Raw genomic sequence first — 16,285 nt, 5'->3', positions numbered from 1 at the left:
TAAGCTGAAGGAGGCGTGTACAAATGTACTCAAGCGCCAACGAGCTTTAAAGCACGTAAGGCTGTGCAGACCAAAAAGGGCCCTCCAGGAGCTGTGCTGTGGCACAGGCCACAGAACCTCTGCTGCCAGGCTCTGAGGTTGTGGCTGTGACCTATGCCACTCATCTGATCACCACAGACCATGTCTATTCATGTGGCCACCACTGTGCAATCACTGGCCACTACTACATGCCAAGCACTGCCGTGAGCTCAAAGCCATTGGTGGTGTGATATTAAGTTTCTGCCTCTCTCTGGGTCACATCCTATTGTGAGATCCCAAGAGAATTCCCGGTACTATGCTTTTTGCATAGTAACGTCTTTATATTCATACATTTCACAGATTATGAACCACAAGCCTGTAAACATATGTCACTGGTAAAGATAGGATAGCACAATTCAAACCACAAAGGGATGCCACTGCACACCCAATCAGGTCAGCAAAAACTTAAAGGGAAAAAAAAAAAATCAGCCGGCGTACTTGGCTAATCCTCTGCCTGTGGCACCGGCACTCCAGGTTCTAGTCCCAGCTGGGGCGCCAGATTCTGTCCCGGTTGCTCCTCTTTCAGTCCAGTTCTGCTGTGGCCCGGGAGTGCAGTGGAGGATGGCCCAAGTGCTTGGGCCCTGCACCCGCATGGGAGACCAGGAAGAAGCACTGGCTCCTGGCTTCAGATCAGCACAGTGGCCATTTGGGGGGTGAACCAATGGAAAGGAAGACCTTTCTCTCTGTCTCTCTCTCTCTCTCACTGTCTAACTCTGCCTGTCAAAAAAAAAAAAAAAAAAAAAAAAAAATCCACCATGAAGGGTAAGAGGAAAAAGGAGCGATCCTAGGTACCCCAGCACTTCCCAAAGTACTCTCATGTGTCTGTCAGATAGTGACTTTCACACTTGGGCCACTGTATATCACAAAACACATACAAACACATGGAGTTTTACCAAACAATATACACCCTTAGTCCATATTCTGTCAATCTATTCTCTACTGGCCATAACTCATCCTATTATGGGGCGGGGGGGGGGGGGGGGGGGGGTTGTCACAGTGCAGTGTGAAGAATACTGCTTTACAAAAACTCCTAGGGCCAGGGTTGTGGGTTGTGGTGCAGTGAGTTAAGCCACTGCTTGCCATGTTGACGTCTCATATCAGAGTGTTGGTTCCAGTCCTGGCTGATCAGCTTCTGATCCAGTTTCCTACTGACATGCATAGAAGGCAGCAGATGATGGCCCAAGTACTTGGGTCCTTGCTACACATGTGAGAGCCCCAATGGAGTTTCAGATTCATGGTTTTGGCCTGGTCTGGCTCAGCGCTGGCTCCTGTGGCCACTTAGGGACAGAACTAGCAGATGGAAGACCTCTCTGTCACTCTACCATTCAAATAAATAAATATTAAAAAGAAGAGAGAGAAGGTCTTATACAAGGGCACTGGAAATGGTATAAAAATATACACAGAGGGGCTAGCACTGTGGCGTAGCAGGTAAAGCCACCACCTGCAGTGTCAGCGTCCCATATGGGTGCCAGTTCAGGTCCTGACAGCTCCACTTCCAATCTGGCTCTCTGCTATAGCCTGGAAAGGCAATGGAAGATGGCCCAAGTCCTTGGGCCCCTGCACCCATGTTGGAGATCCAGAGGATGCTCCTGGCTCCTGGCTTCAGATCAGCACAGCTCTGGCCATTACAGTCATCTGGGGAGTGAAGCAGCAGATGGAAGACCTCTCTCTCTGCCTCTGCCTCTCTGTAACTCTGCCTTTCAAATAAATAAAATAAATCTTTGAAAAAAATATATTTAGCAACACTGTCATAATAGCAAAAAACTAAACTCTTAATTTATAGAGACAGAAAACAAATCAGATGCAAACAGGCATGATGGCCTTTTATGGGGAAATACTTTTATGGGAAAATACTCTGAAATTTACTAAAATCACAAATTTTACACTCAAAAGTGAATTTGATGGTGTATAAATAATATCCCAACAAAAATGTTAAAAAAATCTAAAACAAACCCTTAAGGATGGGCAGTTTGCCAAGTGGTTAAGACACCCATGCCCCACAGGGTACCTCGAGCATCCTGATAATGCAGACCCTGGAAGGAGGCAGCAATGAGGGTTCAAGTGATTGGGTTCTTGCCACCCACAGAAACTTGGATTTAATTCCTGGCTCCTGGCATTTAGGAAATGAACCAGTAGCTGGGAGCTCTATCTGCCTCTCAAATAAATAAACAAAACCAAAAATGGGGGAGGGAAAGAAGGAGCAATTCAAATGTCAACATTAGAAAGATTTTACTTCTATTGCTAGGTAGTATTCCAATACAGAACAAACTGTGGTATGTCTATATAATGGAATACCATACAGATATTCAAAGGAATGAGCTAGAGCTATATGCAAAGAAATAATGTGGGGCTGGCACTGTGGTGTAGTGGATAAACCGCCACCTGCAGTGCCAGTATCCCATATGGGTGCCAGTTCAAGTACCAGCTGCTCCACTTCTGATCCAGCTCTCTGCTGTGACCTGGGAGAGCAGGAGAAGATGGCCCAAGTCCTTGGGCCCCTGCACTGCGTGGGAGACCCAGAAGATGCTCCTGGCTCCTGCTTTGGATCGGTGCAACTCTGGCCATTGCAGCAATTGGGGAATGAATCAGTGAATGGACGACCTCTCTCTCTCCTCTCTGCCTTTCCTTTCTCTGTGTAACTCTGACTTTCAAGTAAAAATAGATAAATCTTAAAAAAAAAAAAATGTATTATGCAAAGAATAAAAACAATGAGAAAAGACAAGTCACAGAAAAACACATATAACCTCATTCCATTAACAGGAAACATAATTTTAAGCAGGCAAACATATATTCAAGGAAATATATGTAACAAATAAACTAATAAAGGAAAGCAAGAGATCAAGTTCCATGATAGTGATTACCCGGACAGGCAAAGAGGAGACACAACTGGAGAGGAAGACACCTGAAGTTTCTGGCAACAGTTTTTCACAGTGGGTGGTGATGCTACAGCATGACTGAGGGGTGTGGGCCTCTGTCACCTAAGGGAGTCTCTCTGCTCACTCTCACCTTTATCCAAGAGGCCCCTTTCTACCCTTTCAGGACAGGGGCCACTCCAGCCACTGAATGACAGTCATTTTAAGGTGACAAAGAATTCTTTTTGGGGGCTGGTGCTGTGGTGCAGTGGGTAAAGCCACTACCTGCAGTGCCGGCATCTCGTATAGGCACAGGTTTGAGTCCCGGCTATTCTACTTCCCATCCAGGTCTCTGTTTATGGCCTGAGAAAGCAGCAGAAGGTGACCCCAAGCCCTTGGGCTCTGTACCCATGTAGGAGACCTTGAAGAAGCTCCTGGGTCCTGGCTTCATATTGGCTCAGCTCCAGCGTAGGCCATTTGGGGAGTGAACAAGCATTTAGAAGGCTTTTCTCTCACTCTGTCTCTCCCTGTCTCTCTGTGGCTGGCTTTTGGATAAATAAATCTATAAAAAAAATTTTTTTGTTGCTCCTTCTCAGACGACTTCCCTTTGAACACACATTTTTTACACATATGCAGGTATTCTCTACAAAATGGTCAAGGCCACAGATTACCAAGAGTGCTGAATCAACAGGCTCTGACACTGGGTGGCACACATACAGGATCTCCCAGAGATCCAGGAGGGTGAGGGACAGGGATAACCCCACCAGGAGCTCACTCAAGGAGGAAGTGCATGGACCCAGCAGCTAAGCGGCCTGGGTCTGTATTCTGACTTCCATGTACAAGCTGTGTGACCCAGAACAAGGAATCCTGTTCCACTCATTTGTGAAGTAGAACAACTCCGCCCAGCCCCAGGTGACTGAGGGGAAGATACTGCACAAGGTGGCAGCAGTTTAGCTGGTCCCAACCTGATCACCTCTGCTTGCCTGTCAGAGCTTGAGCCAGATGCCCACCCACCAGGCCCAGCTACCTCAGCACACTGGACTTTGGCGATGTAGCCGTTGTTCTCCAGCTCCATCCAGTTGGCTTCATAGAGCTTAGGCCCGATCAGAAAATTTAAGTCGACAATCTTGTCATCTTCCCGGACGAGGGTTGCGGTCAAGCCCAGCTTGCAGTGGGCCTGCACGATGGTGAGCACCCGGCGGAACATCTTGGCTGGGGGAACAACGGAGCACGCTCTAAGACTCTGGAGCAGCACAACACAGACTTCGCTTTGACCTGGCTAACCCCCAAATGTCAGGCCAAAGGCACCTGACTCGAGACAGGAATGATGAAGTCAGATGCCTTCCCATTTCTTTTACCATCTGCCCAAAAGAGGGGCGAAGAGGAGAATCAGAAGCAGAAATGTGCTCTCCCTCTCTCCGGAGCTGAGTTATGGGGAAAAGCATAGAGGCAACCCAGAATGTCAGCTACAACACTTACATCATTAACTCTAAACTAAGCAAGGAGATTGTTCACCCTGAAACTTGTACCCAGCTTCTGGGGCAGTCAGCTGGGGATCTGGTGGGGAGAGAGGAACCAAAGGAGTCAGCTCTGCCCGGCTCCCAACATCTTCCCAGAAACCAGGCAGAAAGCAAAGCCCAAGGCAGCCCCGGAATCCCCGGCTCTGACTGCTCTGCCTCTCTCAGGAAACCCCTCACCACATCCTATCAAGTAGATTCCTTCTGGTCAACCAACAGCTTCCTTTCTTTTCAATGTTACAACTCTTTGTGATTTATCAAATCAGGTATGAGGCACTCATTTAAAAGGCTCAACGTATGTTCCTATGTGCTCCAATACCTTGAAGCAAGGTTAACATGTCTGATACATGATTATCTTAAAATATAAGTAAAGTCGGACTAGTGATACTTAAAAAATAAACAGCCATAACAACGTGAAAAAAGAAAAGAGACTGGAATACACCAAAACACAAACCAAAAACCTAAAAGCAAAGCAATGACAGAGGACTGTCTAACCCAAGTACACTGTCTTTACAGCTGTGAAACAGAATAGTAACAACGTGGTTTGCACACACATCACATGCAAACATAGATGACACACATAAGACAAACAACCAGCACCATGGTTGATGCCAAGGAGACTGTCAGTCTCCCTCTCTCTCTCTCAAACACACACATACACACACACACACACACACACAGTGTGGCAGACGGCTCGACATTTTCACGTGGGCACATGCCAGTGGAAGAAGAGGGTGTGTGTCTGTACCCCCAAATCCCCCAGCCCCTGCTGTCATGAGGAGGATACCACGGGTGTGACTTCCATCATCAGAGAGGAGTCTGTCTCCTCTGAATTTCACAGGAATTGAGTCAGAGTATGTACTTTTGTGCATGGCTTGTGTCACTTAACACTGTCACGGCTGTCACTTGACATTCATTAGTGTGACTGCTGGACTGTCTCTCCCATTTTGACTCAATGCCAAGCACAGGGCCTAGCAAGACAGAAGCACTTAACATATGCAAATATTTTACACAGATTTCTTACTAATAAGATGGCCCCACAGGGCTTCCTTGAAAAGATCTGTAAAGTAACACAGCCATCTTCATCTTTTGAAAAGAATCTCAAAGATGTGTCATTCTATCTAACCCAACATGGTAGCTGCTGAGTAGTTGGGAAACTTCCACTCATTTCCCAGCAGTCAATCCCTCAGTCAACACTTGCTCTCTGGGTGAGCACAGCCTGGCCTCGGGCTTGCAAAGCCTGGAGTGCTTTACAGTCCTCTACCCAACCAAAGATAAAGTGATAAAGTGAACAGGAGACAAGCATGCAGACACACGCTAAATACACCCTTGGGCAGAAAGCTGAGGACAGGCACTGGAAATCTGAAGTATGTTCATGCAGAGCATTCAAAATTTGTCAAAATGGCCCCAGCATCTGCTTCTGTGTGGTTGGAGCTTTCAGCACCTGTGGATATCTGAAGATACCTGGAGATGTTCATAGCTGGCCAGGTAGGGGTGAGGGTCTTTGAGGAGGAAGCAGCAAGGCACAGGCTCTGTGGTGGGAGTCCTTGGTGTGTTCAGACACAAGGTGACCAAATGGCCAGAGGAGAGAGTCAGCGTGGGAAGGATAGAGTTCTCTAGGCAGATCTTGTGAAGCCTTGTAGGCCATGGCAAGGATATGCACTAAGAGGCTGGGAGCCATCCAAGAGATGGAACAGAGCTGGCTTCCATGTGAGCAGATGAGGCTGGTCACTGTGGTCAGTGTGGGTGGAAGAAAGCACTGTGAGAGCAGAGAGAAGCTGGCGCCGTGGCTCAATAGGCTAATCCTCCGCCTTGCGGTGCTGGCACACCGGGTTCTAGTCCCGGTGGGGGCACTGGATTCTGTCCCGGTTGCCCCTCTTCCAGGCCAGCTCTCTGCTGTGGCCAGGGAGTGCAGTGGAGGATGGCCCAAGTGCTTGGGCCCTGCACCCCATTGGAGACCAGGAGAAGCACCTGGCTCCTGCCTTCGGATCAGTGTGGTGCGCCGGCCACAGCGGCCATTGGAGGGTGAACCAACGGCAAAGGAAGACCTTTCTCTCTGTCTCTCTCTCACTGTCCACTCTGCCTGTCAAAAAAAAAAAAAAAAAAAAAGAGAGAGAGAGAGAGAGCAGAGAGAAGCACAGGATTATAGAATCCAGTAAGACACCTGACCCAGCGAAAAAGACAAGAGGATGAAGGTGGCCTGACGGGGTGGTCGGAAAGGTTCAGCTGGCGAGTCAGATGTTGGATCAGAGAGAGATCCAGAGTGATGCTAAGGCTTTTGGCTTGAGCGGAGGAAGGATGGCATGGTGGTAACTGAGACAGGAACAGCTTTAGAAGGAGCAGAGTTGGAAGGGGCCGCTCAGGAGTTAGGCTTAAGACATGTTGATTTGAGTTACCTGTTAAAGAGATTCAGGCACTGGCCAGAACATTAGGAAGGGAACAAAAGAAATGGACATTTCACCAAAGGGCATATTAAGCTGCCAGGTAAGCAAGTTGAAAAGGTGTGCAACATCTTTCATCATCAGGGAAGTGCCAGCTAAACCCACCATGAGATACTCCAGTAAATCTTTTAGATCAGAAAGTATTGACAATGCAAATGATGGAGGAGGTTACAGAGCAAATGGAACTGTCATGTTGTTGGAGGGACTGTGTTGTGCTTAGTCACTCTGGAAAATGGTTTATGGCAGTTCGTATTAAATTGTCGGTGGCCTACCAGTGCCATTCCTGGATACCTATCTTAGATCAGTGGAGACAGTTTTATACAAAAACCTGTTTATAATGCTTATGGCAGCTCTGTTCACAATCTGCAAAGGCCAGTGCCTTCGGATCAGCACAGCTCCGGCTGTTACAGCCAATTGGGGAGTGAAGCAGCAAATGGAAAATCTCTCTGCCTCTCCTTCTCTCTGTGTATAACTCTTTCAAATAAATAAATAAATCTTTAAAAAAAATGGTTTGGGGTGGGCACTGTGACACAGCTGGTTAAGCCATCATTTGGGACACCCATATCCTATACTGGATTACCTGAGATCAAGTCCTGCCTCTGCTTCTGACACAGCTTTCTATTAATGTGCCTGGGAGGCAGCACATGATGGCCCAAGTAGCTGGGTTCCTGCCACCCAGGTGGAAGTCCCAGATGAGAGTTCCTGGCTCCTGGCTTTGGCCTGGTCCAGTCCTGGCTCTTGGGGGCACAGAGGGAGCAAACTAGTATTTGGAAGATCTCTCTGTCACTCTGCCTTTCAAATTAACAAATGAATACATAAAACTTTTAAAAATAATAAAATTTTTAAAATGAGTCTTCCTTAGAGTGGGAGTTCAGTGCAGTGAGTAAGTCCCTACTTAGGATGTCTGTATCCTCTACTGGAGTGCTTGGTTTGAGGCCTAGCTCTGCTTCCAACTTCTTGATAATGTGTACCCTGGAAAGCAGTGGTGATGGCTCAGTTACTTGGGTCCCTGCCACTAATGTGGGAGACCTGGATTAAGTTCTTGGCTCTAGGCATCAGCCTGTCCCAGCCTGGGTTGCTGCAGGCATTTGGGGAGTGAACATCAGATGGAAGATTTGTATCTGTCTCTCTGCTCTTAAAATAAAAACGTTAAAAAGAAAAAGGTTTGCCTGCAATACTTAGAGAAGTAGGGTTTCTATTACATATTCCCTGAGGACCAATACTTCAGCTTTCATATAACACAGCCACGCTACTGCAAGGGCTTTTCAGTGCTCCTGGCCATTTTCATAGGGCTAAGGGTGTGGTGAACTGCAATAGTAAGAAAGATGGAAGAAAAAAAGGCCACCTTCTAAATGACTAGTGTGGGCCAATGCTTAAGGAAGCTGTGAACGTAACGTACTCACCATCCACCCCAACCTTGACCCTAACTACTCTTAAGAATTATTTAAACGTTTTATCCAGCAAGTCTTGTAGCCAGCTGGGTGGACTACAGAGCAGTCCCTCCCCCAGGCCAGCAACTGGAAATTTCTTATCTGTTTTTTATCTGTTCAATGAAGGGACACCCTGGCTTCACTTGCATACCTGGTATTGTGTGCACCTCATCCAGGATCATGAGGCCCCACTCCTGGGTTTTGAGCCACTCCATGACACGCTCAGCCTCCCAGGACCTTTTGGTGGTGTGGCCCAGCATGGAGTAAGTGCTAATGGCAACGGAGCAGCCTATGGGCTTGTCCTTGGCATCGGAGGTGAAGCGGCAAATCTGGCTGTCATCGATGGTGGACCACATCTTGAACTGGGCTTTCCACTGTTCCACAGACACAGCTGAGTTCCCCAGCACCAGACAGCGTTTTCTGACGGTGCACGCAGCCGTCACACCAACCAGGGACTTCCCAGCACCTACAAGAAACCCAGGGCCAGGCTGAAACGAAGGACAGGGACAGGCAGAATGACTCAGCAGGAGCACAGGACTCCCAGCAAACTTCTTGCTATGCCTGCCAGCTGACTCTGTGAGGACAACTTTGGGGCACTCACTGCCCCAGCCTCAGTCTCCTGCTTCATAGAGGAGACACGTCCAATTCACACACAAGTGAGAATCAGTGGATGTAACTTTATCTGCATCCTGTTTAAACGCTGATGTCTTAAAACAAACCAGTGAGAGGAGATACTCCCATTACCACCATTTCAAAGATGGAAAAACTGAAGTACGGAGCGCCTTGCCCATGGGTAGAGCACAGTGGTGTACCAAGGCACAGGTGCACAGCACACGGCCTGCTAAGGAGGGACCCAGCAAAAGACAACTGGTATGGGGGCCAGCGCTGTGGCGTAGCAGGCTAAGACTCTACCTGTGGTACCAGCATCCCATATGGGCGCCAGTTCGTGTCCCAGCTGCTCCTCTTCTGATCCAGCTCTCTGCTAATGGCATGGGAAAGCAGTGGAACATGGCCCAAATGTTTGGGCCTCTGCACCTGCCAGGGGGACTTGGAGGAAGTTCCTGGCTCCTGGCTTCAGATCAGCTCAGCTCTGGCCATTGCAGCCAGTTAGGGAGCAAACCAGCAGATGGAAAACCTTTCTGTCTCTCCCTCTCTGTGTCTGTTAACTCTACCTCTCAAATAAATAAATAAAAATCTAAAAAAAAAAAAAAAAAAAAAAAAGACAACTGGTATCATCACACAGTAGGTAAGGCCAAGAACTCGGGAGCATACTAAGTGTGGACGGTACTGGCGAAGACAGAGGAGGAAATTCCAGGAGCTTCTAAGCATACAACCAACCACCATCTGAAGATCAAGATAAAAACCAAGCTATTCCTTTCAACAGTGACTCTCCTTTACCATCAAAATAACCCATGGAACGTTAATTTAAAAACAAACAAACAAACAAACAAAAGATCCCAGGGGTGACCTGCGGCACAGCAGGTTAAGCTGCCACTTGCGATGTTGTCCACATCCCATACCACAGTGCATGGGATCAAGTCCCACCTCTGTCTCCAATCCAGCTTCCTGCTAATGTGCATCCCGGGAAGTAGAAGATGATAGCTCAAGTATTTGGTATCTGCCACCCACATGGAAGACCTGGATGGAGTTCCTGACTCCTGGCTTCAGCCTGGCTCAGCTCCGGCTGCTGAGGGCATTTGGGGAGTAAACCAGTGGAGAGAAGCTCTCTCTACATGTTCCCTTTCCCCCTCCAATTTTGCTCTGCCTTTCAAATAAATAAACTTAAAAAAAAAAAAAAAAAAAAAAACAAAAAAAACCTGGAGTCTATCATGGCCTCTGGCCAAGAACCTAGGTGGAGACCTCATATTACATCCCTCATCTGAAAACTGAAATCCACAGTGCTCCAAAAGCTGGCACTTTTTGCATACTGACAACACCACATGTGAAAAATCCTACACTGATCTCATGTGCTGGTCACACTCAAAGCACAGGTGCACTAAAATGCTGCATCAGTTACCTTCAGGCTGTGTGTACAAGGTAATTATGAAACAGAAGTCAACTTCATGTTTAGACTCATGTCCCATCCCCAAGATACCTCATTGTGAATAAGCAAAACAATCTGGTATCCAAAACACTTTACCTAAGCATTTCAGATGAGGGATACTCAACCTGTGACCAGTGAGATTGGACGGGTGCCAAGCGAGCTGCCACTGCGTTTTCTTGGCACTATCTTATGCCATCTAGGAAGAAGCAAGGCTTCTGTGCTGGGGAGCTTCCAAATTCACAGCTCACAAGACTAATTTCTAGGAATGAGAACCTAACCCCACTATCTATGTTCAATAGCACCTCGCCAGCATCACCATCACAGCCCACACATGGCTTGAGTTTTCTTTACCACCTCTATCACCACTCAGGATGTGCCGTGTTGCTCAGCTGGTCTGTTTACTGCCTATCCCTTCCCTGGTGGAATGAACTCCATGAGGTCGGGACTGCTGTTTAATCCATGACTACGTCTCAGCACACTGGTCAGGACCCCCCACGCAGCTAACACTGGATAAATATTTGCCAAGTCATGAATTAAGACTTTACCTTGGCCATTCCTTGGAAAGCTGCAACTTAGGGAAAAGCACAAAAGGGAGAGCAGGAGGCAGCCAACAGATTCAGAGAGAGCAACCTGACCACTTACCGCATGGAAGAACAATGACCCCAGAACGTGCACGCCCATTGCCAAACATCTTCCGCAAGCTCTTCTCCTGGTAGGGTCTGAGGACAGCTGTGGGTTTCAGATCAATGTTGATATCAGGGTTGACAGAATCATTCCGGAAGTCGTATTCAGCCAACAGAGGGTACTCTAGGTGGATGCAACGCTTCTGGAGCTCCTCAATCATTTCCTGGAGAGGAGGCGCGAAGGTGGTTTCATTATAAGCTTGTTAGCTGAGGGTATGTGCTCAGAACACCACATATGCTAGGGGCCCAATGTTCAAAGCCAGCATTTTATTTAGACTTCTACAATTTCAGATCTTAAGGCACAGAAAAACAACCCAAAACTACACTGGCAAAATGAAATGTAACTGGCCAGACCAAACTGACCCTCAGCACAATTTCTCACATCTCCTCAGGAAGGGGTGAAGACCCCGGCCTCCACTGGGAGGAAAGATGCTGTGGACCCCAGACACTTCAGCAGCTCACACCAACTAAAGCTGGAATCAACACAGGGCTGGGCTTCGGAGCCCAGCTCGCTCAAAGGGCTGATGGGACACACTCACTAACCTGTTTGACTTCAAAGGACACTGTCTGTGTCTCTTCCTCCTCTTCCTCATCCTTGTCCATTTGCTCATAGAAATCAAACAGGTCCGTAGGGATGTCAGATTTACCCTGTGGATCTGTCACCCGGGAGGTGGAGGGCCCGCCGCCTCCTTCAACAGTCTTAGAAATCTGGAAGAGAGAGGCAGGTCGTGCTCCGCACACAACCTTTAACCCTGCCGCTATCAAGCAAGAGTTGAAGTTGCAGAGGGTAGAAAACTGCAGGGCTGTTAGGTTCCAGGTGGCGGATCACAGATAACTGCGAGCTGGAATCCTAAGTGCCCGGCCACCCCAGGTGACCCCGGAGCCTACATACAGCAGATTTGCTCGTGAAAGTCTCTGTGATGAGATCCGTGGCCTCCCCCTCAGAGTTCCTCAGGCGGCATTCCCGGATCACTGGGTCCTGAAGAAGATGCTGGATGACATCGGGGTGCGAGCTTTCAACAAAGTACCTACAAGCAGGGGAGGGAGGAAGGGTCCACTGACCGGCACACCACTTCTAGAAGATTCTACAGTTCATCTGACCAGATGGTCTGGAACTAGCAGCTTCCTAAGAACTTGCCCCACTCCCTCACTCCCCCCAACCCTCTGCCTATTCTGAGCTCTGAGCTGCTGGCCATGACATAACTTACGGGGACTATGGGCAAAGCCCTATTCTGAAGTCAAGCAAGCAGGGGACGGAGCCCCAGCTCTGCTGCTGTGGGGAATACAGTGACCAGTGAATAAACTGCCATCTGGGGACACTTGTCCTGCTCCTCTTATCTGTGCTTCAGGGCAGTGAGGTACTGGTGCAGAGAAGAGGTTGGCTCCTTCCCACAGCCCTTCCCCAAACTGTGCAGAGGATGAAGTGCCCGGAACGGGGCTGTCACAGAGTCTCTTACCTGTTATGCTTCAGGACCAGCTTGACCTTCCCATAGCTAACCGTACACAGCTGCAAGCAGACACAACACCAACAATCAAGTCAGCAACAAGCAGCTCACTCAGAACATGGTTACCATTGGGCATGTCCACTGCCCAAGTGAAGAGTGCAGTTTACTTCAGGAAAAACCGGTGTGCAATCCCAAAGGAGCCAGATCTGTCTAAATCGAGCTTTCCCCATTAGCTTCTGCTTTTGGAAAGTGCTTTTGGAGAGCAAAACTTTCTTGCCTAATTCTGACATACATTCCTTAATTTCTAAAACAGCTTAAAATCTCTCTTTTATCTTCTCTTTTTTTAAAAAAAAGATTTATTTATTTGAGAAGGCAGAGTTACAGAGAGAGAGAGGTTTTCCATCTGCTGGTTCACTCCTCAGAAGGCCACAACAGCTGGAGCTGCGCCAATCTGAAGCCAGGAGCCAGGAGCTTCCTCCCGGTCTCCAAAACTGGTGCAGGAGCCCAAGCACTTGGGCCATCCTCCACTGCTTTCCCAGGCCATAGCAGAGAGCTGAATCGGAAGTGGAGCAGTTGGGACTAGAACCGGTGCCCATCTGGGATGCTGGCACTGTAGGTGGCAGCTTTACCCGCCACACCACAGCACCAGCCCCTCTTTTTATCTTCTCTTCCCTTCCTCACCATGTCCAAAGTTGTCACCCTCATCCAGAGCTCATCCTGCCACACCAGTAATTACCACAGCTCCTAGTACACAGCTGGCATGGAGTAGGCACATGGTAACTGTTGCATAAATCAACATAAATCTGACCTCCTTGCCCATATTATTTCCCCAACTAAAACGTAAGCTTCTTGATGGCAGAGAATACAGACAAGCTCTATGAAGAAAGCCACAGAGGTGTGATGGTGGCCATGAAAATCTCACCACTCAAACCCTTGGCTGTTGCTCCTTCCCCCTGCCCCCCACCCACCACTGCATTGTACCAATGCACGTATCTCTACAAGCAGCTCCCAGGCACGAGTGGGTGCAGCCACGGAGCGAAGCTGGCTCAAACCAGTGAGATGTAAGCCCCTCTCCCTGGGCGGCCTTGCCCATCATAAGACAGAACTCTCTTCAGGGCTCCTGGCAGCTACTCTGGGGCCAGAGGCCATGGCAGTCTGGGGCCCTCTTCTGCCATTTGATTTGGGATCTGATTCACCCTCCCTTTAGATCAGCCAAAGGCAACAGAGTCATCATCTATACCTTCAGAATGGCACTAGTCCTCTACCAACCACTGTGCACACAGAACCCTCTCTACTGCAACAGCTGCAGGTCTTTTTGATGTTCCCCCAAGGGAGCTCACTGACCACTGGCCTCATGCAAGCATTTATTCTTAGATGGAGTTTAGCCCCTGCATTAGTCAGCTAGGGTTGACAAAACCAAAAACCACACACTGAATGGCTTCAACATCTATTTTCTCAGTGTTCTGGAGGCTGGAAGCCTATGACCAAGGTACCAGCCAATGTGGTTTGTGGTAAAGGTCCTCTTTGTAGGGAGCTGTCTTCTTGCTGTGAATTCACATGACATGGAGAGAGAAGAAGAGCTCTCACAGTATCTGTGCTTATAAGGACAATCATCCCACTGGATCAAGGCCCCATCCTTAGGGCCTCCTTTAGTCTTAATTACTTTCTCACTCCAACCCACACTGGGGGTTAGGGTTTCAACATGCTAACTTTGGGAGACCACAACCCAGTGCACAGCACCACCCCACTCTAGGCTGTGTTCCCAAATAATCCTGGCCAGAAGGAGTCTGAACCGGTACCCATGCTGTTAGCTCCCATGGATGAGAGCAGCTTGGGGGAAAACACAGCCTCAGCCACAACACAGTGCAGGACCCAGGGAAGCAGCAGCTGCGCTCCCCACAGGGGATCTGATTGGCACACTTCCGTGGCTGCCCCAGGCTGACGACAAGCAACACCTATCCACACTGTGCCGCCATCCCCAGGGCAGGCTGGCCTCGGTCCCTACTTGCCTTAATAAACTGCATGATTCCATCGGGGACTCCAGTCTTGCTGAGCTTCCTGAGGTACTCAGTGATGTCACTGGTTTGCAGCCCAACGCTGACAGCTGCATACAGGGAGTAGGCAGTTAGCTTGTACTCATGCACGTGGGTTGGCCGGCACACCGGCTCGGCAATAGCCACCAGGAAGTCTTGGGCATATTTGTAAACTGGAGAGAAGGCTTCCAAGAAGATGTGGCCATCAGGAGCCTGAAGAACATCAAATACACATGACAGGACACTCCAGAGTTGCAGAGACTCTTAAGACTCTCTCCCATATAATTATCAAAGAAGGACAAGCCGCCTAACACCAGAAGCGTTCCTGCAAGCCCCCCTCCAAATAACTGTAGGGTCTACTACTCAAATCAGATACACAGAAGGAGAGCAAAACAGAAGAAAAGGTTTCCAAAGTCCACAGCTGTTTCTCACACGGGGATTCTGCACAAGGAAATGCAACCTTACTGCCTATCCTCACGGAACCGTTTTTAAGTTAGATCTCAACTGAAGGTAGAACGCTCACTACTCTGGGCTGAGCCAAAGTTGGCTCCCAGATCCACGGTTTCCAACTGATCTAAAACATGCTAAATAAAGTGCTACATAATACATGCTATTTATCCCGCAGCTCAACGTTAATTCCTGGCATGGGGTAGGGAAAAGGAGAGGGGAGTGGATGAGAATGGAGGGGCTGGAGGTAGAGGAACTGCAGGCAGGATCGTGTGGCCCTTGTGCGCAGGTGTGGGGGGGGGGGGGGGAGGTAGAGAGCGCGCTGTCCGGAAGACTGAATCCCACACCTCACTTTTGGATCTGAGAACGCCCAAGCTTCGGCGGCTGTTCCAGGCTCCGGAGCCCGGTCCCGGCCGAGGGCGTGCTTACCACCCAGAGGGGCCTGGAAGCGTGGTCATCCTTGAGAGGCATCTGCAGCCTGTAGTCTTTGGCCCCGTACTCGTCCACTTTGGTGCCCGACTCGTCCACCTGCTTCCCGGCCGCTGAGGGTACGGCCTCCTGAGAGTCGTTTCCAGGGGCGTCGTCGTCATCTTCTTCCTCATCCTCGTAGTGCCGCTTCTTGGACTTCTTCTTGTCTGCAAACAGACACAGGCGTGAGCCCCGCAGCAGTCTGGGGTTTCCACCACATTGCAGGGCGCCAGGTCGCGGCCATCACCCCCCGCGCCACCAACTCTGCACTAAAAACAACCGCCCCCCACCCGGCCGGTTCGCAGAGAGCTGCGCTGAGCTCCAGCCACGCAGCTCCCCTGCCCGGCGGCAGGGCCTGCGGGAAACAGCCTGGCGGCGAAGCCTGAAGCAGCTCCGCCACAGAGGCGGGGGCGGGGCCCGAGTGCGGCCGCCCCACGTCTCACCGCGGTCCGCCCGGTCTCTTTTGCCCATGGCAGCGACTGCCACACACACTGGGGTACAGCCAAACGCCTGCCCACGGCGTCTTCAGCTCTCGGAGGAACTTCCGGCTCACACCGGAAGCTCTTCTGACGTCTGGACGGGAAGTCCCGCCTCTGGGGACCAAGTTGGCGGGGAGGGCAGAGCGAGCGCAGCGGCCGAGAGCTTTCCAGGCGCTGGTGTGAGCCCAATGCTCGGACTTTTTTTTTTTTTTTTTTTTTTTAAGATTTAGTTATTCGAAAGAGTTACACAGAGAAGGAGAGGCAGAGAGAGAGTCAGAGTCTTCCACCCGCTGATTCACTGCCCAATTGGCCGCAACTGCTGGAGCGGCCAGATCCGAAACCAGGAGCCAGGAGCTTTTTCCAGGTCT

General features: G+C 49.5%; 1 protein-coding gene across 1 annotated transcript in view; it reads right to left on the bottom strand.

Moving 5' to 3' along the window:
• Positions 1–16,024, bottom strand: part of ERCC3 (ERCC excision repair 3, TFIIH core complex helicase subunit) — a 30,430-nt gene extending 14,406 nt beyond the window's left edge. Inside the window, exons 1-9 of the mRNA XM_002712415.5 lie at positions 15,882–16,024; positions 15,400–15,605; positions 14,500–14,736; positions 12,503–12,552; positions 11,938–12,073; positions 11,589–11,753; positions 11,005–11,209; positions 8,470–8,784; positions 3,958–4,142 (exon numbers count right to left, since the gene is read on the bottom strand). Of these exons, the coding sequence (XP_002712461.2) occupies positions 3,958–4,142; positions 8,470–8,784; positions 11,005–11,209; positions 11,589–11,753; positions 11,938–12,073; positions 12,503–12,552; positions 14,500–14,736; positions 15,400–15,605; positions 15,882–15,909 (1,527 nt within the window). The 5' untranslated portion in view covers positions 15,910–16,024. The remainder of the gene's footprint in view (positions 1–3,957; positions 4,143–8,469; positions 8,785–11,004; positions 11,210–11,588; positions 11,754–11,937; positions 12,074–12,502; positions 12,553–14,499; positions 14,737–15,399; positions 15,606–15,881) is intronic.
• Positions 16,025–16,285: the final 261 nt, after the last annotated feature.

This window comes from Oryctolagus cuniculus, chromosome 3 (assembly GCF_964237555.1).
Source record: "Oryctolagus cuniculus chromosome 3, mOryCun1.1, whole genome shotgun sequence".
Classification (NCBI taxonomy): Eukaryota; Metazoa; Chordata; class Mammalia; order Lagomorpha; family Leporidae; genus Oryctolagus; species Oryctolagus cuniculus.
The sequence above is the reverse complement of the archived record's forward strand: the minus strand, read 5'-3'. Positions and strand labels throughout refer to the sequence as shown.